The 24,594-nt window shown below is 52.1% G+C and overlaps 1 protein-coding gene across 1 annotated transcript; it reads right to left on the reverse strand.

The window, feature by feature from the left end:
* Positions 1-6,705: 6,705 nt before the first annotated feature.
* On the reverse strand, positions 6,706-23,244 carry ATOH8 (atonal bHLH transcription factor 8). The gene is made up of 3 exons (XM_086612032.1): positions 22,798-23,244; positions 7,783-7,974; positions 6,706-6,759 (listed from the first exon to the last, which is right to left on the reverse strand). The coding sequence occupies exons 1-3, from the start codon at positions 23,242-23,244 to the stop codon at positions 6,706-6,708; spliced, it is 693 nt and encodes a 230-aa protein (XP_086468158.1).
* Between the last annotated feature and the right edge of the window lie 1,350 nt (positions 23,245-24,594).

Genomic DNA, 24,594 nt, shown 5'->3' on the forward strand with positions numbered 1-24,594 from the left:
ATTATTATCAATAAGGAGGTTTCTCTGCTGACTGTAAGACACTACCTAGTGCTGCTCGGAGCAGGAGAATGTAGAAACTATTGCTCTAATTCAAGGCCTTAATTGGGATTTGGGATTTTGAATAAATGAGGTTTTAAATGGGAGAATGACGAACAGTCTTGTGCATCACAAACGTTTCTTTGGGAGCCCCCTAAAATTATTTTCCAACAATGAATAATATATATTAATAACCTCTAATAGAAAAGTCGGTTGTTTAATTTATCCCACATGGAAAGAAAATGGAAAAGAAGAAAAAGGAGGGAAGCAATGACTATTCTCATTAATATTAAAAGACAGTAGAGAGACAAATCCCCCGTTCCTGTCTGGAACAGTGGTCTTAGCAAGCAAAATCTTTTCCACTGCAGGAACGAGTTATCCAGCGATAGCAGCCTCATGCCCTGAGTCAAAGCCACCGGAGTCACTGGGCCCTCGGTCCCCTTCCTTGTGCCTCCACTGCTCTTTAAAGTGCTGAGCAAAGAGGACCTGAGGTTGAGGTTAACACCTCCTGCGTCATTTGGAGAGCCTCTCCCCTTTAGCTCAGGGTGCTCGACACTGATAAAAAGCATCAGTGGGATCTGGGATGCAGGATGGTTTCAGGAAGAGGAGCCTCCGTGGCAGGTGTTTGCGCTGAAGTCTTTGCAGCTGGGGAAGATCAGCCACGGGAGGCAAGAGGGAATAGGTACAACCCGGCCAAGGGCAGGTAAGGACAATCGTGCCATACCTTCAAGGTGAAGGAATTGGAAAGGGGAACGGGGAGATCCCTCTGCACCGTGATGGAGGAGCTCAGCAGACCTCGCTGGCATCACTCAGTCCCCGGGCACTGCCCAACACTTGCTGTAGGTTATGTTAGGTGGGAACAGGCTCCTTTCTTCCTCCCTCCACCCTTTTCCACTCCAGCCAGGAGCTCTGAAGACAGATTTATGAACCAGGGTCTGTTTAAAACTCATAATATCAGAACTCCCACAGCTCTTGAATTTGACAACTGGCCCAATGACCTTAGTGAGTTTGCAGCATCCCAGAGCATTTCAATCTCTATAAATCAAAGCACTTCTGGAATTGAGTCAGCCTTTGTTCCAGGGCTTCTCCTGTCTCTTCTACTCAAATTTTCCTTTTGCTGTAGTTACCTCATCTCTGTGGGGAGGATCTTACCCTATTCTTGGTAATACCCTCGTTACAAAGGGAACGGAGCCTATGCTGGGAGCACACCCCCGGCCCCAGCCTTTGCATGCTATAAGGTGGCTGCTCCAACACATCATAAAGCAAAGTGAATTTTGGGTGCTGTTGTGCAACATGGGGGTCCCACATTGCATCCCTTTTGCAAGGAAAAGCTTCCAGCCTTGTTTTTTGGGGTACCAATGCTCAGCCTCAAAATGGGCCAATGCAGGGTGTGCAGTGCCCTTGGGGATGCACACAGCTGTTGCCGCCTCCTTGCCCGACATTGGGCAAACTTAGAATCATAGAATCATGGCATGGTTTGGGTTGGAAAGGACCTTCAAGATCGTCTAGTTCCAAATCCCCTGCCATGGGCAGGGACACCTGCCACTAGATCAGGTTGCCTAAAGCCCCATTCAACCTGACCTTGAACACTTCCAGGGATGGGGCATCCACAGCTTCTCTGGGCAACCTGTTCCAGTGCCTCACCACCCTCAGAGGGAAGAATTTCTTCCTTAGATCTAATCTAAATCTCCACTCTTTCAGTTTAAAGGCATTGCCCCTTGTTCTATCGTTACACGTCTTTTTACAAAGTCCCTCTCCAGCTTTCTTGTAGGGCTCCTTTAGGTACTGGAAGGCTGCAATAAGATCACCGTGGAGCTTCTTCTTCTCCAGGCTGAACAGCCCCAACTCTCTCAGTCTGTCTTCATAGGAGAGGTGCTCCAGCCCTCGGATCATCTTTGTGGCCCTCCTGTGGACCTGCTCCAACAGCTCCATGTACTTCTTGCACTGGGGATCCCAGAGCTGAAGGCAGTACTGCAGGTGGGGGTCTCACGAGAGCAGAGTAGAGGGAAGCAGAGCAGAACTTGCTCCTGAACTTGTCATGAGCCCTGAGCCTCCCTCTGCCCTGTTGGCAATTGCCGTTTCGGGTTGCAGGGACATATCAAACGCAAGCAATAAGCACGGGAATCCGCTCCGGCACTTACGCAGCCTCACTACCCCGTCACCACCTTATTTTTCAGTAGGTCTGTTCCCCGGGTGCATAAGCCTTCAGCTAGCACGGGGCATGGATAATTCAGTAACTCATGACCAGGTGGGTCCAGGGTCCACCTCCCTGCTCTGGGGATGCTGCGGTCCTGCTGTCCCGCAGACAGATGGATGGCTTGGAGCGGGTCACTGCTCTCCTGTGGTCCAGCTCCTCCCTGGGTTCTGCGGAGCTGGCGGCCGTGGGGAAGCAGACTGGCTGGCTGCCCACTCTCGCCGGCAAGTCCTAGCAGGGAAATGAAGCTATTTTTAAAGAGGAACCTCTGCTAAGTCAAACTGCAGGGAAAGGGAGGTCAAACCTCATTATCAGACCCCCCCCGGCACAGGAGGGGAAGCCACGAGGAAGAAACGCCATGCAGATCATGAAGGTTTTTACCGTGCTGGCTCCGAATGCGTACCATAATCAATATCAGATGATCAATAACGACAAGCCCCGGCAGCCAGGATCATCTGCGCAAACCAGGGGGTGGGAGCTGTGGCTTTATCTCGAGGCTCTGTGTAAATAAATCATGACTCATGACACAGCGTTATAGAAAAAACATGCCCCGAGCGAACGGTTTTGGTGCCGAACAAATCAAGCCTGCCGCTACCATTTTTCTTTTACAATATAAAACCTTAACTTGGTCACTTCTGCAAGTAAAGGCACCCACAGAACGCCCTCCTTTGAATTTTCCAATGGGAGTGAGCGTTACCTACAGCGGGAGCTCTGCTTTTAGCAAAGCAGCAATGAGGTGGCGTCAAGGCATGGCAGAACCCCACAATAACTATTTTATATAATGCAATAATTGCATACACGACGTGAGCCATTTTAGAGCAGCAGACTGCAACAAATAGAGTGGCTTTACATTCTATATACACTTCTATATCATTTAATTACTGAGGAATATATATATATACACATAATTTTTAAATTTTAATTCCTTGCGTCTGTGCACATCCACTCACACAGGCACAAAAACAAGAAACTAAATTCCAGCCGAAAACTTTTATTGAGCTCCAACTGCTCGCCTGTTATTCATAACCCAGTTTCCTCTCTCACAAAGAGACCTTTCGCATGGTTCGTTTTTTTTTTTTTTTAAATGTGTGTGTGTTTTTTTCTGTGTGGTGGTTTTTTTCTTCCCTCCCCCCCGCCCTCCCTCCCCTTCTGCCTCGCTAACAGCTGCTCGCAGTGTTGTATCCTGAGTGATGATGAGGTTCTGAAAGTGTTTTTTTGGAACAGATGGCCAGGAGAGAGCCGGGGAATGTGCCAGCAGCGAGCTGGGGAATGCGCCAAGTCCTGCAGTGACTGAGTACTCCGGGTTCCAGCTCGCGTGCCTTTCCCCTGCCCTCTGCCCCGAGTGGCGCCAGCAGGACTTCCCAGCTCGCGCTCCGAACATCTGGAGTCTGCGCCTGCCAGAAGAGTCGGGACGGGGAAAGGCGGAGGGGGGAGGATAAAGCAAAAAAAAAAAAAAAGACTTTTTTTAAAAAAAAATCTATATAGAAAAATAGAAATATATATCAAAATAAATATATATATCTAAAACCAAAAATATATATTAAAAAATTCCTCCCCCATCCCTCCCCGCTCCCATGGCAGAGGCAATGTTGCTGCCTAGCACAGGAGCTAATGGAAAGCAAAGAGGGAAGGAAAAGAAAATGAACTTTGCGAGGGGAGTTTGGGGTTTTTTTGGGTTTTTTTTGCTTTTTTTTTAGTGCTCAGGGGGTTCTGTTCAGTACTGGGTGCGCTGTACAGGGTACCCGTCACCCGTCGGATCTTGCGCTGCATAGACCAAAGGGCTGTGGCCGTGCTGCCGGTGGGGAGGTGAGGTCTGGGGGATGTGGGGGGCTGCAGTGCACAGCTCTGCACCCACAAACCCACCGCTCTCCAGGGCGAGCACCCTGCTGTGCACCCTGCTACCCCTAAAGCTCTAACCCTACCATAATGCTGCCTTCCTGTGGGGCACTAGAATTTGGCCCAGGGAGGGGGAAAAAAGCTATAAAAAGAGACTGTGCGAACAGCAGGCTGGACCCAAAACCCTACAAAATCCACGTGAGGTCCTGCCAGAGGACCTCTGGCCACTCAGAATCACGTCCCGTGCAGAAATGGGTATCCCAGGGAAGAGGAAACCTGGGCTCTCCTTTCTGATTTGGCTCCTTATGCTCAGCGCTGCCAAAGGATGCTCTGGGCTGGAGTCAAGGGCTGATCATGCCCTCTGGCTCTTCCCAGGACATCAGTGTGGCCTCAGCAGGACTTGGGGCTCTGCTGAGGGGATCGCAACCCAAATCTCTGCTGCGGTGGGACTCCTGCATGCGTGGTGAAGTGCAAGGCCAAGTCCAGATGATTTGTACAAGTGAGCAAAAGGCAACTTTAAAAAATGAAGACTACCATCAGAATTCACCACCCCTCCATGCAGCTTTTTTTTTTTTTTCTTTTTAAAGGAAAAAGCATTTGAAGCCCTTCAATTGCCCCCTTGGCCGCTTATAAATGAGATCTCCCATCAACAAACACCCTCCATCAAGTCCCAGTTGCGACAACTAAAATCACCACACAACTGCAGTCAGGACAGGAAAGGGGATTTTTCTCTTCCCCCCCAACCAAGTTTGAAAAGCTAAAGCCAACTTTTGTTAATTAACACAATGGAGTACAAAGGGGGGGAAAACCCAACACCATTAACTTTCTTATTCCGACGGCAAAGTCTGCACAACAACCTAACGTCAGGGACAGCAGATAACTCGTCCTCAAACACAAAGCAAAAGGCAATGCACGATCCAGCAAACGCAACATCTGGAGCCCCCCGCCTGCCAAAACAAACTCCAACCAGCTACTTTTTTGTGCAAAAAGCTGCTGGTGCCATAGCGCATCGCAATCGGAGTGAGAGACACAATCAAATGGAGATGGCAGGAGATAAGGGTGCTGCGGAGCCAACACGCAGCTTGAGGAGCAGAGCTCTGCGTTGAGGTTTGCTGTGAGATATATATATATATATATGTTTTAAGGGAGAATAAGAAAAGAAGTCCAAAACCACCACCAACAAAAACACCAACAACCACCCCAAAGTCGGTAATTCAGAGGAGCCGCTCAGTAAGCAGTGGTATCAGAGACTGGAAAAAAACACACACAGCTTAGAAAAAGGTGCCGATTCCAAAATTAAAGAGGGCACGGTGATTTTAGGCCAAGCTATTGTATCCTCATCCAGCTACTTGCGTGAGACTCCCCCAGGAGAGACATCCTTTCACACCACTGGACATCCAGAGCTCGGATCTTCCCTGCACATCCATCCTGGATCTATAATTTCCCTCTGACAACAGCCATTTCCCTCCCTCATGCTCATGATGCCATTGATTTGCTTGGCTCAAGGAGAAAGGGAGATACCGAGATGAGCCCTCCCAGCCCATTTGCATCCCCATTCCTATCTACTGCGAATTACCGGTGTTACTTAGTGGTACCTACTGGTTTTGGCTTCATCATCAGCTGAATGTGTTCTTGCTATCGCTTGAGCAAATACTGCTTGAAATAAAATGATACCTTATCAGCCAGGGGAATCCACAGGCTCTTGGGGCTGCTCTAAACTTGGGCTTCCCCAAATAGCAGAAAGGCACTTGCAAGACACTTTCCAGAAGGAATCGTAGAATCATAGAATGGTTTGGGTTGGAAGGTACCTTAAAGACCATCTAGTTCCAACTCCCCTGCCATGGGAAGGGACAAAGAAAAACAAGGCAGAGCAGGGACCAGGACCCTATCTTAGGTACAAAGCCTGGCTTTCTTTTTAGAGAAGACCTTTGGAGAAGGGTGATGGTGGGTGTCCCTTGAAAACATGGAGAAAAGGCAGATTTTCTCCCAGTGATGCTGTTTCTGCGGAGTGGCGGTGGCCCATTGGGAGGTGGGATGTGCCGATGCCCGTGGGAGTTTCATTGTTCACGAGCTGTCGGTGGGCTCGGGGCTTTTCTCCGTGCATTTGCTCTGGAGCAAACTTTTAGAGAAGAAACGTCATAAATGGAAGGCTTTTAAATCTTAATTTATTTTTTTTTAATTAAGAGTGGGCCCAGCCCTAACTCTCAGATGTGAACACCCTGGGATTTGGAGCCATTTGAAATCTGGCTTTGTGTTTTCTGTCTTCAAGCTTGTGCTGGTTTACATAAGCCAAGACAATGGATCTCAGCCCATTGGGCACCCAAAGCCTGAACTCCAGCCCAGAAATCTGCTGAAGCCCCAAAAAGGATGTTCATCCTCTTCTTTTCCCCCATCTCAACCTTGGGAGGGGACCCAAGACCCAACTAGCAAGCTGCTGAAGCTCCAGAAAGGATGCTTATCCTCTTCTTCTTCAACATCTCAACTTGGAGAGGAGACCCAAGACCCAACTCTCACTTCACCCTAGAGTTGGTAGCATCACATCAGTGTCCCTGGGATACCACTGCCTGCAGGACTATGGACCCCACAAAGAACCCCCCATTCCGAGCTGTGCCCAGGAGCTCCCCCTGCACCTCCCAGCTTCAGGCAGTGCTGTCGGCCGTGGGCGAGTGGTGCCGAGTCTCTGCTTGGCACTGCTGCTCCGGGGGCATAAATACAGCCCGTGACAGTGAGAGGAAGCGACAGGGAGTGTGCTATTGTGTTTATTTATAAACTGCATCGCTGCAGGATGATTTGTTGGGCTAAAGAAGAGGAAAAGTGAGGAAACCTGCCCGAATCAGAGGCTGATCTTAACAACATCGCAACATCGGGGAAGGAGCCTGCTCCCCAGCTTAGCTGCCCATTCATCCATTAAAATCCCACTGATTTATTATCCCGCCTGACAAGGGAGCCCAGAAAGCTGGGGGAAGTTCAATTCAAGTTTACCAAACTCTTTGTGTCATAAAAGCCCGAACAAAGACATCAATCACTCCTTTAATTCACCCATGTCACTCTCGGAGAGGAAAACTGGCAGAACGCTCCGCTTCCTCCTCCCGCCGCTTGACGATGATTTCACCTAATTGGTTCAGTGTTAAGTAACCTAAAGGAATGCGAGGCGTAATTAGATTTAACATTGTTTCCTCGAGATACCCACACGTCCTTCAGGTCATACATCTCACTAATGTGTTTATACACACGGCGTCTCCATTAGCTACTCTTTCTTCGTTGTTGTCGGGTGTTTTTTCTCGGAGATAAGTGTTAGATTAAACAAAACGGAGAACGGAGGCGGGCGAGCGGGTTTTCTGGGCTCCGCAAGGCGACTCGAGGTTGGTTTGGTTTAACAAACAACAGCCCCGAGATGACTCTAATCGGATCACGCTCGTGTTAAAACACACGACGGGCGACTAACGAGAGGAAGAGCCCGGCGCGGAGGACAGGGAGGAGAGAAAAGCTTTTGATTAGAGAGGAATGTGGCTATTACAAGATCAGACGGATGGAGGAGAAGAAGCGAGAGAGAGAAAGGCGAGGGATAAAAAAACCCAAGAAAATGTCAAGAGGTTGAAAAAGGAAAGAAACCACTTTGCATTTTTTCTTTTTTTTTTTTTCTCTTTTTTTTCCCCCTCTTTTGTAACTTTTACCGTTATTTGGGGGGTGAGCTGGGGGGGGTGGCTGTAACATACCTTCCTTTTTTTAGATCTTCCTTCTGCTTGTAAGGTCCTAGTGCACTGCTCCACGCATTCAGAGAAGCTCATGTTACTGTGGTCAGCGCTGTAATCCAGGTCTGCTAGTCTGGCCAGGGAAAGGATATAGTTACAGGCTATTCTCAAGATGGCCAGTTTGGACAACTTTTGACCATAAGAATAGCAGGGAACCTAGAAAGGGTAACAGGGAGAAAAAAAAATAAATTAAAAATTAGGCCAGATAAACAAAATCTCTTGCTTGAAGCATGACAAAACAACCGTAGGTTATTTTCTTAGCAGTTTTTAACATAAATAGGAACTCTAGTGATAAAAGGCCATATGGTCCCAACAGGTTTTTAAGAAGAACTCCCCCGCTGATCTCCATGGGGATGAAAGCAGCACGAAGCCTCTTGATTTCAGCAGGGCAGTTCTGCTTAAAACATGATGGCAGGATATGGCCCAGGACGTCTGCCTGCCCTTCACTTCACTTCTCAGAGGCCCTGTTTTTCTGGGAAACCTGCAACCCCCATGACATTCAGTTACTCTTCCCAAGTAACTCACTCCAACGCCATCACAGGTCTTGCAAAATAAAGCAACAAGGTGGGTATGAGCAAATATATCACAACCTGGTGTTTTTGCACTCAAACATCCTCGATCATGACTTCCAGTCCATGCAAAAACACGATGCTGTTGTAGGAACAGGACCTGGAGGCAGTAATTCCTACCTACTGAAACACCCCATCATGGTACCTCACCTCCCAGAAGAGACAAAACCAGAGCCATATCTTATGCCATTTATTTCTTTACCCTTAAAGGTTCCTAGTGTAATGTGAAACATTCGAACAGTTCAAACCAAACAGCATGTGTCTAAATAACTGAACAATATACATTTCCTGCTGCAGAAGGTTTGATTGCTTTTCAATCGTGACCCAGTAAAACACTACATGTGTGCTCAATTTTAGGTGCACAACGTCGACATGTCCCCCTTAACGAGCGAGAGATCTTCTTCAACAGTCTTGGGGCCCTGTTCGCTAGTTTGCAAAATTACTAAAGGTCATTCAGCCTTTAATGCACAAGAGCCTATTGCCTACGGGAAACTGGAGCCGGGCGTTTATCTGAAACCCATCCTAGCCACTCGGGCTGTCTGACCGCCCATCGATCTAAGTTTTCATACTACATCAATCACTGGAATGCCTCAAAGTCCCTCTACCACCTGCCTCCGTACCAGTCTCCATCCTCTCATCCCTCTAGGGTGTCACACTCCACTTCGGGTTGGAGATTTTTTAATGCTTCTTGCCATGCCCATGACTCAGCTTCCCTTTCTTCACAGAGACGCAAAGCCAGCCTCATCCCTGGACAGATGCCCCTGACTTTACATAAGGTAAGATGGGTTCACCCCCTCCACCAACCCCACAGCAGCCGTATGCAGATGCCAAGGGAGAAGCAGAGCAGCTCAGCCATGTATAGGATTTCCACAAGTATTCTGCCAGGCTCCAGCTCACATCAGCTCCATGGCCTCAGCTAGATGTGCATTCCTCGTATTTAGACACCCATTATAGATCTTTTTTGTTCATGAATTTGGTCTGGTAAGCTGAATCCCTGTCAATTTTGAGCGCTTGCAACATCCTTTTGCAAAGTTTTCTCCCCAGTCTATATAACACTGCCCTCCTTTTGCTTGTTTTGGACTTGGCTCCTATTGTCTTCACTTGAGGTCCTCTAGTTCCTATACTAGAAGAGAGGACAACAGATTTTTATTCATCTCCTCTGTAACACACATTTTTAGTCCTCCATCACCTCTTCAGCCTATCTTCCAGAAAAAAAAAGATCAAACCGCCTTAGCAGACAGTTATGTGGAACACAACTACCCATCCCATACCTTTGATGACCCTTGCTGCTCTTCCCTAAACCTTTCCTAGTCCTTTTTGAGGATCAGAACAACACATGGTATTCCTGTTGTGGGTGGTCACCTAACAGATCCTTCTGTTCTCTGTTTTGTTTAATATTCCTTTTCTCGTAATTCCTGATTTGATTTGTAACCACTACCAGGCACTGACCTGAGACTTCCATTGAACCATCTACAGAAACCCTGAGGCCTCTCTTCTCTGAGATAATGGTCAGCTCAGGATCTATCATTTCATATGTGGAATCTGGTATGTTTTTTCCCATATGCATCAATTCACTTTATCTACACTGTATTTATTTAATTTGCCATATTATTACGTAGTCACTCAGAGTCATAAGGTCCTTCTGTAATTCTTCTTATCCTTGCCGCCTTTAGCAAGTATCAGTACCTTTTGCTGAAGCATCACCAGCAATCTTCCTATCTCACTGCACACCCACCTTTCCAGGTCATTTATAAACACCCAGCAGCATAGCTCACACAGTCGCCGTTTCAGGTGGTGGGACCTTTGAGGTCTCCAACCCAACTCCCTGCTCGAAACAGAGGCAAGCTCAGAGTGAGACCCTGGTTTGTACATCTGTGACATCCCTCCCTGTAGGAACCGGCCCTTTTTCCCTACTCACAGTTCCCTATGAGCCCACCAATCACTAATCCACACTCCTGTCCAAGCTGCTCAGCTTCTTCAAACGCTCCTATGGAGGAGCTCTGCCATACTACGTATGGAAATCCAAACCAACTACAATCAGTTGGATAACCCTTATCCATGAGTACATGGATTTTACTGGACGAATGCTGTTGACCCTACAGGCTATATGGCTTGTATGATACAGCTGAGGTGCCCAGCAGTATCTGACCTCCTCAGAAGCAAGCCAAAAGCTTCAAAGGGCCTTTTTCTGTACACATCATCTGCTACTGATACCTCTGAGGAGGCAGGGAATCACAGAATCATAGTAGAAGAGGGAGAGAGGACTTTTTACAAGGGGGAGAGTGGAGAGAGGGACGAGAGGGACTTTTAACAAGAGCATGTAGTGACAGGACAAGGGGCAATGGCTTTAAATTGAAAGAGGGGAGATTTCGACTAGATCTAAGGAAGAAATTCTTCACTCTGAGAGTGGTGAGGCACAGGAACAGGTTGCCTAAAGAAGTTGTGGCTGCCCCATCCCTGGCAGTGTTCAAGGCCAGGCTGGATGAGGCTTTGAGCAACCTGATCCCCATGGCAGGGGGGTTGGAACTAGACGATCTTGAAGGTCCTTTTCAACCCAAACCATTCTATGATTCTATGACACAGTTTGGGTTGGAAGAGACCTTTAAAGGTCATCTAGTCGAACCCTTCCTGCAATGAGCAGGGACATCGCAGGGAATCTACTTTTTCTCTGGGAACACCCAGTGTCACTGATGCATTGACCTCCAGCGGCAGCTGAACAGAGCAGAAACTTCTCTGCTGCTAACCCAACCCAAAAGTGACAGAGCTACTTCCAGGTCCCTCCTGCTGCAAACAGCACTAGGTGCCCCATGGGATTCCAGATACACCCTGTAAGAATCTCTTTGCAAAGCTGGCAATCAAGGAAAAGGCAAAGCCAAGTGTCGTCCCCATCTCTCCAGAGTACATCAGAGGGGTTGCTGGAAATGGCTGGAGTCTGGTGGCACAAAGGGCCACCTTGTTGGCACTCTTGGGGTTGGAACTAGATGATCTTTAAGGTCCCTTCCAACCCAAACCATTCTATGACTGTGCACCCGCTGAAGGCGCTTGCCCTCAGACCACAATACCTGGCCCCCAGATGCAAGAACCTGGGCGTCATTTTGAAAGCAAGAGCTTCTGGGCAGCAGAAACACCCAAGTCTCTTTCGCCATCGATGTAACAAGAACAGCGGAGATCCCAGATCAAACAGTGGCGCGAAAGACCAAAGCAAAGATGGAAACTAAAACGGAAGGATTCAGTGAAATGTGGGAATAATTTCAGAATTAGAGCAAGAAGGAAGTTAAATCGAGTGGAAGGAAAACAGACCACGAAATCCTTGAGGCTGATGCACAGACGCTGTCCAGTTACAACACTAAAAGGCAGGCTAACGTCTTTTTCCCTCATCTGTTTTGCTCTCTTTCTTTTGTGTTTTGGTTTTATTTAAGAAAAAAAGAAACAAAATGAAAACCAAACTGTTTTGCAGGACATGTTTGCTACAAATTCCAAGAAAGATCTCAGTGCTAACACAGTTGACAAAACCCTTGACTGGGATTACACAAGACTTTTCCCACACACTGCAGCAAAGTCCAAACTGGAACTGCCCCATACCCACAGGAGAAGTTCACCTTGTGCAGCTCATATACCATCATGATGGGTGCGGGGCACCAACATGAGAAGATAAGAGTTTTTGCCATGATAACAGTGTTAGAATAACTGTTTTGTAGGAACCCTCCCTGTCTTGGCTCAGCTCCTGCCATTTTCATGTTTCCTTTGAATTAAACGTGGGAAATTGAGAAAGGAATGAGCCACTTAGCTCAGATCCAGATCCAAAGCTTCCCCAAAAAGCAGAGAAGAAGAAGTGAACTTTGGTTTTATCCCTTTTTTAATATGAAGCCAGCAGGGAAGAGGGAACAGATTTGCACAGGCTGTCAATAACACACCTGGATGCCCAGAAATCTTCCAAATCCAACCCAAACAAGAGCAAGCGTCTTAGAAATGGGAAAAATGCCTGAAGCTGGTGTGGTCACCTGGTGAGCACCAAGCCCTTTCCTCCTGCCACTTTCTGGCTCGTTGCACCCGAGTCAAACAGACGTCAGCGCTTCGGTGGGAAAGCTATGAAGATGGGAGCTGAGCAGGTCCGCTCAGAGCTGGCGGGAAGAACCAGAGGCGAGCTCAAGTTCTCATGCCTTTAAGGAAAATATTTCCCTTATCTGAGCTCGCTGATTTCTGCCGAGCAGCAGCGCGGATCACCATTCTTGCCTGCAGTATTTGCAACGATTAACAGGAATTAGGAAGGAACTGCAACTGAAATTTCACACCAATCCGAAGGAATGCAGCTGCCTGCTAGAAAGGAAAGGGATACTGGCACCATCCTTGGCTTCAGGAGATCAGCACGTTAGTGGGCTGGGACCAGCAGGAACCAGAGCTTCAGCCAGAGGATGTTTGTTGGTTGTGTTCGTGAAGGGCTCTGCAGAGTCTCATGGGTCTTATCAGTAATCCCCAGGCTGACAGGGGCTGAAGCAATGCAAGATCCACGCTCTTGAGACATATTCCTGTGCAGAAGAGCCCTTCTTTGGCAGGAAGACAGCACGGGATGTGACCTAACAGGTCTTTTCCATCCTTGACATCTGTGATTCAGAGGCAGCGCCCTTGAAAGACCAAAGATGCTCCCTTTGAAGTCCATGGGAAGTCTGTTGTGCACTTGACCAGAGCAGTGCTCAGCCTGCAGCCAGCCTCCTTTGTGAATGCAGAATTCCCCTGCAGCTCCCCGGAGATTCACTGTCACCCACCAAAGACGTGGTGGTCTTGGAGCTGATTCTCACCCAAGGGACAGGAAAGGAGACTGCGGGATGAGGTTGGGGAGTGACTAGAGAAAAAGATGGATGAGAGGGACCAATAACCACCCCCGCCATAGGAGGGTGCAGGGTACGTTCACCATGGTGGGTCTGTAGGGAACAACCAGGAGCATCCCACAGACTTCAGCAGCATTAAGCCAGTTCACACCATTGAGCTTCCGGCAGGGTAACTGCGTCTTATCAATAAGGTTTCTATAAACATCCTCTGGACCTCTACAGATAACATCTGTTAAGTCAAGTACACTTTGCTTTTACACCACATGAAAACGCTGGAAGAAAGAAGGGTTTTGGGCCCTGGGACCCAGATCTCTCTGTTACTGTGTTATAAACGGGATTTAGGAGCACAGACTTGCCCAAATCTCCTCCATGTGAGGGTCATGCAGGGCAGAATTGGGCCCCTTGGGCAGAGCAGGGAAGGTAGGACGGCTCTGAGGCGGGGGAACGTCCGAGTTTGTGACGCAGTGTAAGCTAAGCCCTCCCAACAGCCACCTCCTCCATGACATGCCATAATAAGCTGCTGAATTTACCTGTCTGCTAATTCATCTGGTTTATTTTTACGCTGGGAGTTAAAACACATCAAGGTCGTGTCCCCGGGAGAGCATTTGGCTGCCTCTTCCCTGCGTTCGAACACGCAGTGCAACTGCACTGTCTCATGGTTTGTGCTGCACCTCCTGCCAAAAATATTTCCAGAAGGTTCATATAAATGTCCAATGCTTAATAATTCTGGCTTTCGTACATCCTCTCTTCCACTTCGGGGTGTCAGATGTTTCCCAGGGTTAAGGCACCTCGGGGGAAGGGCGACAGATTGGGGCAGCAGGACCGCTGGTGTTCCTTGCTTGTCAGTCTTGAGCACAGAGGAAACCTCCCTATTTCACCATCCCAAAGTATCTCCAGGACTGGTGTCTGCAGAACTACTGGGAGGAAGAGGAGGAGAGAAGTTGTGGATGCCTCATCATTGGAAGTGTTCGAGATCAGGTGAGATGGGGCTTTGAGCAACCTGGTCTAGTAGTGGAAGGTGTCCGGGCCCATAGTGGGAGGTTGGACTAGATGATCTTTAAGAGTCCCTTCCAACTCAAACCATTCTATGACTCTATAAGTAACAGCCTTAACAAGCTGAAGGCCTTGTCCAGATGATCATCGCCTGTTTTCAAGACGTGTTGCGTTGCGGAGTGTGTTTGGGAAGGGTTTGGAGCCAGCCTTTTTTTTTCCACCCAGTTCTGGGGAGGAGGTGAACACATATGGGTCTTCCTACTTCTCAGGGGACCCATTGGTTGACGGGCTACGTGATGTTTTAAGATTCACTAGCAAGGGACTTGGCTTCCCTACCTTGCCCTTGACAGGTACATGTCCTGAGTCCTCCTAACATCCCAGGTGGGACGATGATAATTTATGCAGCTGTATGATGGAAAAGCCTGCAAGCATCGCTGGGATGTCCTGTCACAGTCCTGCCAGACCCCTTCAGTGCAGTTGGTTATCAGTGGGTGGATCTGGTGATTGCAGTAATGGCACCAGGGAAGAATACAGCTTCCATGGAGTGCCTGAACTTAGGACCCGGGAGAACCACAGCCTGTGGTTCAGAGCCACCAAGTAACTTGCAGCTACCACACAAGCAACTTTGCTGCCTGCAAGACTACTCCCTTGTGCAGCAGCAGGGCCTGACACATGGCCCTGGTCCCCAAATACCCCTCCTGTCCACAGCACAGCAGCAGCCAGCTTTCACCGATGGCTCCTCTGTGCCACTGGTGCTCACTACACTGAACTGGACCTTTGGGGCGGCACAGCATGGGTTCGAACCCAGCAAGGCCAGATCCTACTTTGTGGATAAATAGCGTGGTTCTCAGAGGAGTGCTTTTGCAGAAGGGTCCCATAGAACAGTTTGGGTTGGAAGAGACCTTTAAAGGTCATCTAGTCCAACCCCCGCTGCAATCAGCAGGGACATCTTCAACTAGATCAGGCTGCTCAAAGCCCCGTCCAACCTGACCTTGAATGTTTCCAGGGATGGGGCATCTATCACCTCTCTCGGCAATCCAGTGTTTCACCACCCTTATAATAAAAAAACGTCTTCCTTACGTCTAGTCTAAAGCTACCCTCTTTTAGTTTAAAACCATTACCCCTTGTCTTATTGCAACAGGCCCTACTAAAAAGTTTGTCCCCATCTTTCTTGTAGTCCCTTTTAGGTACCAGAAGGCTGCTAGAAGGTCTCCCCAGAGCCTTCTCTTCTCCAGACTGAACAATCCCAACTCTCTCAGCCTTTACTCATAGGAGAGGGGTTCCATCCCTCTGATCATTTTTGTGGCCTTCCTCTGGACCCGCACCAACGGGTCCATGTTCTTCTTGTGCTGAGGAGCCCAGGACTGGACACAGCACCCCAGGAGGGTCTCACCAGAGTGGAGTAGAGGGGCAGAATCACCTCCCTCGACCATCTGTGGGTGTCATGGTGTCAGATGCTCCGCAGAGCTCTATTCCAGCCAGTGATGGGCAGCTATTTCACATCAGAAGTGCGAGAATCTTTTGTTTCTCTGCCACCAGACTGCAGCGATGGGGACCAGGCAGCCCCGCAGCAACCACAGCAGCCTCAAAGACAGCCTCATCCCTGCCTTGCTGCAGGCAGCGAAGCACCCAGCCAGGGCCCAGACCTAGCTTAAAAACGCCAACAAGAACAAAAGCAGCATCGCTCAGGCGGGAGCACTAGTGCCGACCGAGGCGCCTTCGCCTCTCGGGTGGGTCTACACTGTCAAATAATGCAGCTCCCGGTTCCCTCCCAGCTCCTGGCTCCCCCATCGCTCACATTGCAGAAACATGAGTTCACTCCTTGGAGCGAGTGAATTGGCTTCCTCCAAACAAAACCTAGGTGTGGTGCTGGGTGAGTTCACCCCAGGGATCTCTTCCAAACGGCAGTCTGGTTAATGCTGCCCCAGGCTTGGCTCCCCTCCGTTTTGGACAGTCCTCCTGCACTATCCTCAGACGTTTTGCACCCTCAAAGCCTCCTGCACGTCCTCAGGGCGTGCGACACATGGTCTCAGTATCATTCATGAAAAATATCCCACTGCTGGGCTGCAGCAAAGCTCTTTATTGCAGGCTCTTTGAACCACCTCCCAAAATAATAACCACACAGAGGGCTACAGGGATATCACAGGAGAAATCCCAAGGCCATTGGGCACAGAAGACCTCCTCTAGAAGGGGCAACCTTCAAGCACTATAGTGGGGAAACACTTTCTTGGATGACATTTTAGTAGCAGTCATCTCCATCTCTGAGGTCCAATGGGGCCAATTCATCTGGGCAACAGGACAACAAGTTCCACCAGAGCGAATGGCATCACACCAGCACCACCTTGGCCTTGGCGATTCTGTAGTCACTGGCTACTGCTGGACACCACAGGGTTTTCCACTCCCTTGCTATTGCTGCTGAGACCCAGGAGCTGCCTCGAGCCCGTGGCCAGCTGCAAGGAGCACGACCCTCCCGCAGCACATGCACGGCTCTGCTCCCATCCCTGCATCCCTGCTCAGCACAGGGGACAGCGCAAACTGGGACCGGGCTGGGAGACAGCTGTGAACACGCATGGCGTGGACCAAAGGAGATGCAGGTCAAGAACAAAGAGCCCAGGAGAGCTCTGCTGTAAGGTACCACACAGCGTCCCACCTCCCCATCACAGGGATCGCAGCCCAGGGAGGAACTCGAGAGCGGATTAAGGCAGGGAGCAGAGGCCGGATTCGAAGGCCAATGGAGAAAAGCAGACTCTTTCCTCCGGTTTCCATGCGAGCCGTAAGAAAACACAGAGGTTAACGTGGGGCAGCAACGGCAGGCAGAGCAAGTACCTCCAGACAGGAGTAGGATTTGTAGTAGAGGACAAAAGCAGTCAGCCGGCAGCCAAGGGAGCAAACGAGCCCTGTTCTTGGTGACACACATTGTTTTCAGGATTTTTGTCCTTTTGTCTGGTTTCTCCCTTATTTTCTCTCCCCTCGTGCCGCTTCAGGCCAGTGTTTTGTCATCTTCTTGAGCTGTTAAACCACAGTGCCGCCCCGCTCTGCCCCGGCCAGGCTCTAAATAACTGGGAGCGTCACTCCGGGCTGGCGGAAAGCACCGAGATGCTCCAGTTTAACGCCATGCTGTTCGAAGACAACGCACTGTGGTGGCACTGCACGTGGTGAGCAACATGTGGAGGATGCTCCGGCTCTCCCGAAGCCTGGCAGCATCTCTCCAACTGCCAGCGCAGAGTGAGGCCAAACCGTCCCACCCGGCTGTCACCCTCCAGTGAGCTCGACAGGCGGTTTGTCTTCTGGAGCTGGGTTTTAAGGTGTCTTAGGGTTTCCTGCTGGTGGGATCATGGAGAGGATGAATCACTGGGAATAGGGTTGGGAGATGTCAGCAGGTGATGGAGGAAAGCTCTCAGTCTCCCCACCACACAGTAAGGATATGCCAGCGACACTGGTCGCGTACGGTGTCCCGCCTGCAGAGGTGACAAACCACAGCCGCCTTTGGGATGACATACAGCGAGGGTGAGCACGTAATGACGCATCCCCAGAATAGTCTCAGCCTCCACCAACTTGTGGCTAAGGCACTGCTGGAGCCGCAGGTCCTGCCTGCATTTGTCCTTTCCAAGCCCTGCAGACAGCTTGTCCCCACGCCACCCCGCAGCAGCGCAACCTCCTGCCGTGGCCTTGAGGCTGCCGCCCGTGATGTCCCACCACACTCCCGACGGGAATGGTGGGGTCTTTTCTGCACCGATTTAACAACAAGCCACAGCAGCCACGTGCCTGCCGGCAGCAAAAAGTGAAAGGATGCTAGTGAGGGGGAAAAACCCTCCACTCCAGCAGCTAAAAAGCCCTATAAAACCCTAAAATATCTCCAGAACCCACATGAGTGCGAGAACGGGGCTGTCAGCTGCCGAGGCAGAGAGTGCCCTGGTAATGCAGTGGTGAAAAGATTTAGAAGGACGCCAATATACTTCAAGGGAAGAGAAATGTCTGTGGACACATGTGCTCCCAGCGTGGACTCTAGCTTGCTGCGGCTCGCTGTGTTGCTTTCTTGAGGAGGAGCTGGACAGCAGTGCTCCAGAGAGAAACCAGATGTGCAAGCCTAGGCAGGCTCCAGCTCAGGAAGGCTGCTGTGGTTGTCTCCGTCCATGGAGGGAGAGTTTGCTGCCACCTTAGGGTCTGTCAGCACAGCTGAGAAGGTCCATCGCAGCTCCTGTGAGTACAATGTACTGGTGGGATCTGGTTTGCTTGGGCGCCTGCTGCAGCCCAACTGTGGAGAGCACTATCTCCTCCAGGCCAAGACCTCCAGGAGCAAACCTGGTGGCTAATTCTGTGCTGTAATAAATGTTCAGATGGTTCAGTTCCACATTTGGGATGTGCTGGAGTAAGAGACTCTTGCTGCCAAAAGGAAATTACAGACAAAATGGAGCCAGCTTTGCTGGGAACTGTGGCCTGGCCTGGATAGCAGTTGCTCTGAAGATGTGCAGTGGTGGTGACGCATCATGCTGCCTCTGAACGGTTGCACTGCTTCATGAACTGGAATATCCACCAGCACAAGGGCACTCCTCCTCTCACGGAGGAGATGACGTCGGGTTCTTATGAACTCAGTGCTGCGTCTCTGTCTGCATCAGAGATGTTTGGGTTCCTTGACCACCCACAACAGCAGGGAGAGGGAGAGGAAAAGGATGGATGTGACAACCCGTCCTGTCACTTATGGGAGGTCTTGGAGCAGCTGGGACAGTGCAAGAACCCACTGAGGTTGCATCTGAGGGCAGGAGACCAGTGGTCTGAGAAGGAGCTGCCAGCCATGGTGACAGGAGCAGCACCCAGGAGTGCCACCCAGAAAGGCAGAGGGAGAGCAAAGCATAGTAGAAGTATCTCCAACATCTCAAAGTGTTTTAGAGCAGGTGAGTGTCTTCTACGGAGAACTACACCGCTAGCCTCAGGAGTCCACTGTCAGTGGAAGGATCCCTTGAACAAACAATGCTCGGCGGATTGTGGGGGGGGAAATCTCTTCCAGACAGAGTGGCTGAAGATCACAAGACTGGGAGAATGGGGGAAGGAGCTGTATCTCAGGAGCATCTACTCTTCAGCCCCACTTCAGTGTTATGGCCCTACAGTGAAGGCAGCAGCTCGACACAGAGAGGGAGAGAGATCCTTGTTGCTGGTGGCCATGACATCAAGGGGTGAGCACAATGGCAAAGACACGTCTCTCCCAACAGCAGGCAGCTTCCCGGAGCCAGCAGCTTCCCGGAGCCAGCAGCTGCCCGTCCACCTTCCACCTCTCAGGGTTCCCTGGCCTTGGAGGCGAGCTGGGGACAGCTGAGTGCTCAGGGACACGGCTGGATTAGCCTCTCCTTGTGCGAAACGACCGTGGTCAGCTCTTCCTCCACCAAGAACTGGGGAGAAAAAAAAACCCAAACCCCACTCCTTCCTGCCATCTGGAGAGCTCGCCGACACCAGCCGAAACATGTGTGCCATATGCACGCAGCTGCGGAGCGCAGGGACGCCACTGTCAGTTCATCTGCCCGGCGCGTTGCATGTCAGTCACTCGCCCTCGGGTGGGCTGCCCAGACGGGGAGGGTGTCCTGCAGAGAGGCATGGCCTCCCCTTCCTCCTCCTCACCTGGCATGGACGGGATCCCTCCAGCGTGGCTGTGATGAGCCTGATCCTGCAAGCGCTGGCGCTCCATCTCACGCACACTGGCCAAGACAGGCATCTCCAGCCCCACGCATCCAAACAGGGTGGGAAGGAAAGGACACCTGCGCGGGTGCTGGGTGCCAGTGGCTGAGCTGGGCTCCTGCTCCCAGCGGCTCCGCATCCAGTACCCGACTTGGAAGAAAGAGCCGGTGGCCGGGGCTGGCTGTGTGCAGGGATGGCACTGTCCTGTGCTCCTCGCCCACCTGTCTGCGGGGATGGATCGGTTTCAGTGGCTCAGGAAAAGCCTCCCAGCTGCTTACGAGCCTGATAGGTGATGACAAGGAGGGGACGGGGGACTAAGCAAGGAACGAGAAGCAAGCCGATGTCTGGGGCTGACAGCGCACAGGACCTGAGGCCCTTCGTACGCTCAGGGATGGGAAAAGACGGCACTTAACTGCGGCAAGAGAAAGTCACCCGACTGCCTTCACCTCTACAAACGCATCACTCTGTACTCCTGCTTCCCGGCCCTGCTGGGCAAGACTCGACGGAAAGCAACGTCCTCGCTTCTGATCCTAACTGCTCCCCAAAAGCCTCGCCGCCGGCACGGCAACCGGTGTGCGAACGGTTTGAGTGACAAGGCAGCGCCGCGCGGATGTGCAATGAAGCCGACTGTCACCTGATGTCACGGATGGCACCAAGCACGCCGTTGGCAGCCCAACAAGAAATGAATCCAAATGTCATCCAATGATGGTCGGGACAGCCAGCCCACCCCTCAGCAAATTGCTAGGAAAACCTCGCAGCAAACATTTCCCGGAGAATGATTTCTTTCTCTATGCGGAGCGAATACAGCTCTGCCAGTATGTTCCCGTGCTGACCCTAGAGACCGGCTTTCATGGGAAGAGAGGACAGCGACTTGTTCTCCAGGCTCTTCAGGCTCCCAGCAGAGTCCAGGGCTGAAATGATTTATGGAGACAGGGCCAAGGCCAGGAATCTGAGGCTTTTCAAGAGTTGCCCATTTCCCAAAAGAGCGTGGCTTTAATTTGTTGCTTGCCTGACTTCTGCTTGAGGCTCAGCCTAGAACAAGATTGCCAGTGATTTGGGAAATCAGTGCTACTTCCCTTTGCGGTTTCGGTGGTGTGGATGTCTGTCCACGGAGAATCAGACTGACACTTCCAAGCGCCTTACACACAGTCGCCAAACAACCGAGATATGGAAGCAGCTTATAGAAACAAAATCTATCAAGTCTGGAGTTTGTGTTTACAAGCGGCGGCCTCTCAGTGCCGGAGGGACAGCACCCAGCACGCACAGGATCACCGCGGCTTTAACAGAAGCTGTCAGGTCCCACCGCTGCACTGTGATTAAAAACGCTCTAGTTTGGAGGCTCATCAGCAACTCTGTCTCCTGACATCCAGCCCCAGTCTCAGCCTGCGCTTCCTACCAAGGTCAGGGCTGGAAGTCCGGTTGCAGAACTAGGCGATGAGAAGGAATTAACTCTTGGGGTGCAGCCACCACTCGACACACTGCGGTCATTGAGAAGGGCTGCTGGCATCATGCAGGAGATGGGAACCAGCAGAGCTCTTGTAAGCAGGAAATGGGATTAAGCCCTAAAGTGAGCACACTCGGGGAATGGCTTGGATAAGTAACGTTTGAGAACTGGTAGCCAAAAGCCTGTCATGTGATCCCCCTTACAAGCAGAGCGTGCTGCTCCCACCAGGCTGGAGGGACCATCCTGGGAGAAGCAATGCTCAGCATCTCTCCTGGTCAGCCTCATCTGCAGCTCGCAGCCCTGCAAGCCCTGTGTATCTCCAGCTTCCTACGCACCTGGAGTAGTTCTTTCAGCAGCTACTGGAAAGGCAGAAAAGCTGGGACAGTTGGGCTTGCACGGTGTGACAGCACATCTTTGTCTATCCGTGAGCTGTCACAGGGTGCCTACACACAGTGAGAAGTACAGGGGCCAAGTGTAGGGGCCAGAGCACCCATTTATCCTGTGGGGAAAATACCAGAATCTCAAGGTGAGGTCCGGCTTCTCTGGATCTCTCCTCACCTTCCACATGTCAGGGAGGTGATGGAGGGATTTTGTCCGAAACATCATTAACCTTTCAGAAGCTCCACCCTGCCAGCAAGAACACGTCTATTACCCTTCGCAGAAGACCATGAGGATTTTCAAGACCTCTCAACAAGGAAGTCCGGCACCGTACGCACTTGGAGCACATTCCAGTAAAACTCATGGGAAACCAACTGCCAGGGGATCACAACAACTTAACTCACCTACCCTGGCAGCCATGGGGCACACTGAACATTTCAGAGGTGGCTGTGGGAATCTCAAGGGACCCGAGGGGTCAGGCACCCTGCGCATAAGTCAACGGGAGCACGTTGCTGCCCAAATTCCCAGTGATGACTCCGGGGCCGCCCACCCCAGCAGGACAGCTAGCCAGTACACGTGCTCTTGGTACAGGAGCATCACCCCAGCTCGCAGCTTGGCCAAGCACCTCTCTCCACCCTCTGCTTTCACTCCAAGGGCTTTCTCAGTTTGTTTCCTACTTTTCCCTCCACGCGATTCTCTCTCCGGGGAAGAAAAAGTCCAAAACTTTCTAGCGGCAAGCAAATTAAAAGCTCTTATTTATTTATCTCGATTGTTAGCATAGTTCTAGGGTTGGTACTTCCAGGCATTTTGAACCGACTTCCCCTTCTGTCAGGCGTCCACTCCAGGCTCCTGCCTTTAACCTCCCCTGGCCTCAGGCACCCGGCGCAGCGGCCGCCCTCCCCGTGCCCCGCGCACCCACCAGCACCCCCCGGGCGCCCCCAAAAGCAGAGCAGCGGCCGCAGGGCAGCGGCTGGAAGCATTCGCAAACCGATGCCCGGCGCCACCCAACCCCCGCTCCCCGGAGCCCGCCCGCGGAGCCCCGGCTCCCCGCGGGGACGCGGGGGGAGGCGGGGGGCGCGGTGCCCGGGCCGGCGGCAGGTACCTGCTTCCGCAGCGCCTCGAAGGCGGCGCTGATGGTGTGGACGCGGGTCCTCTCCCGGGCGTTGGCCAAGAGCCGCCGCGTCTGCTGCAGGGCTTTGATCTCCGGCGAGACGCCGGACGCCTCGCCCGGCCGCGGGCGCGGGGAGGCGGCGGGCGGCGGCGGCAGCGGCGGGCGAGCGGCGGGGGGCGGCGGCGGCGGCGGCGGAGGCGCGGCGGGGAAGGCGCTGGCGGCGCCGAGCGCGGCGGTGCGCGGCTCCCAGGCGGGCGGCGGGGCGGCGGGGGGCGGCGGCGGGGGGGCGCGGAGCGCCGTCCGCCTCCCGCTCAGCACTTTCAGCTCCACGCGGAAACTTTTGCAGCCGGGCTTGCGCCGCAGCCGCCGCAGCCCCCCGAGCTCGGCGGCGCAGAGGCGCGGCCAGGGCTCGCCCTCCGCCAGCGGCGTGCTCCGCATGGCGCGGGGCGCTGCGCGGCTGCGCTCAGCGGCGGCTGCTCCGCCGCTCCGCTCCCGCCGCTGCTGCTGCTGCTGCTACTGGTGCTGCTGCTGTTGCTGCTGCTGCTGCTGCTGCTGCCGCCGCCGCCCCGCTGCCGCCGCCGCCCATCTGCGCCCGCTCGGCCGCGGCGGGCAGCGGAGCCCCGGCGGGCCGGCCGGCTCCCTCCGTCTGTCCGTGCGTGCGTCCGTCCGTCCGTGCGCGGCTCCCCGCAGCCTACCTCCCACCGCCGGCAGCCGGCCCGCCGCGCAGATGAGCGGCTTTAAAGAAACAGGAAGGCTGGCTTTTTTTTTTTTTTTTCTTCCCAAAACAGCTGTGCTGCCAATCTCCTTTGTTCATCCCCCCCCCCCCCCCCCCTTCTCTTCCCTTCCCTCCCACCCACTCCCACTTTCTTCTTTAATCTCACTCTTCCATGCGATGGAAGAGAAATCCTGCCCCCCGGAGACTCGCCGCGACCCACTGTGTGCGCTTCCCCCCACCCCCTTCCTTGCCTCCCCAGGGAAATCCATGATTCGCTTTGGTTTCCAGACCCCTCTTCATCCCACTTCTTCCCTCCTATCGTTCGTTTCCCTCATCAAGATCCTCATCTGCGAAGGGGGTGGGGGGTGCCTGACTTCGCGTTGCCTTCCTTGATGTGCCCGGGCTCCCGGCGGGATGGGGAGCTGAGGGAGCCGGGGAAGCTCCGACACCTCAGAGATATCCATCCCGTCGCCGCTTCGTCTTCCACGGCTCCTTAAAACCTTCGGTTTCTACTCAGCTACCGACTTCGGATCTGCTTGGGAGAATTATTCCGCAGCAAAGGGCTGCTCTGTTTTTCACAGGGATAACGAGGGAGCCCGGACGCGTCGGTAATTGATACCGGCCGTGTTCTGCCTTCTGCTTGCACCCCCAAACCCCTGAACTCCCCTTATCGCAGCCACGCTGGGGGGAGCCGCAGGGGACAGGGTTGTCCACAGGGCTGGCAGGGGGCTGGGAGCAGGGCATGGAGAGGTGCGGGGACTTGCCTAAGGTCACGGCCAGAGCTGTGGCACAGCTGGGGATAAAGTGCATTTCACGGGGTTGTAGGAGAACTTGGGATGGAAGGGACTTCAGAAGGTCCTCTGTCATTTTCAGAAGTATCTCTGTTATTTAGGCACCTGGCTTCTGTTTACAAGTGACTTAAACACCTTAGAGGTTAAGTCGTGTTGAGAATCAATGAGATGTAAGCTGGGAGATGCTTGAATTCGCTGCAGAGAAAGGGGTGTTGGTTCCTAACCCTCCTCCCATGGCATGTCAACCCAGCAGCCATCAGCATCACATGTGGCAAACAGAGG

Source organism: Tauraco erythrolophus, chromosome 5 (assembly GCF_009769465.1).
Source record: "Tauraco erythrolophus isolate bTauEry1 chromosome 5, bTauEry1.pri, whole genome shotgun sequence".
Lineage (NCBI taxonomy): Eukaryota > Metazoa > Chordata > Aves > Musophagiformes > Musophagidae > Tauraco > Tauraco erythrolophus.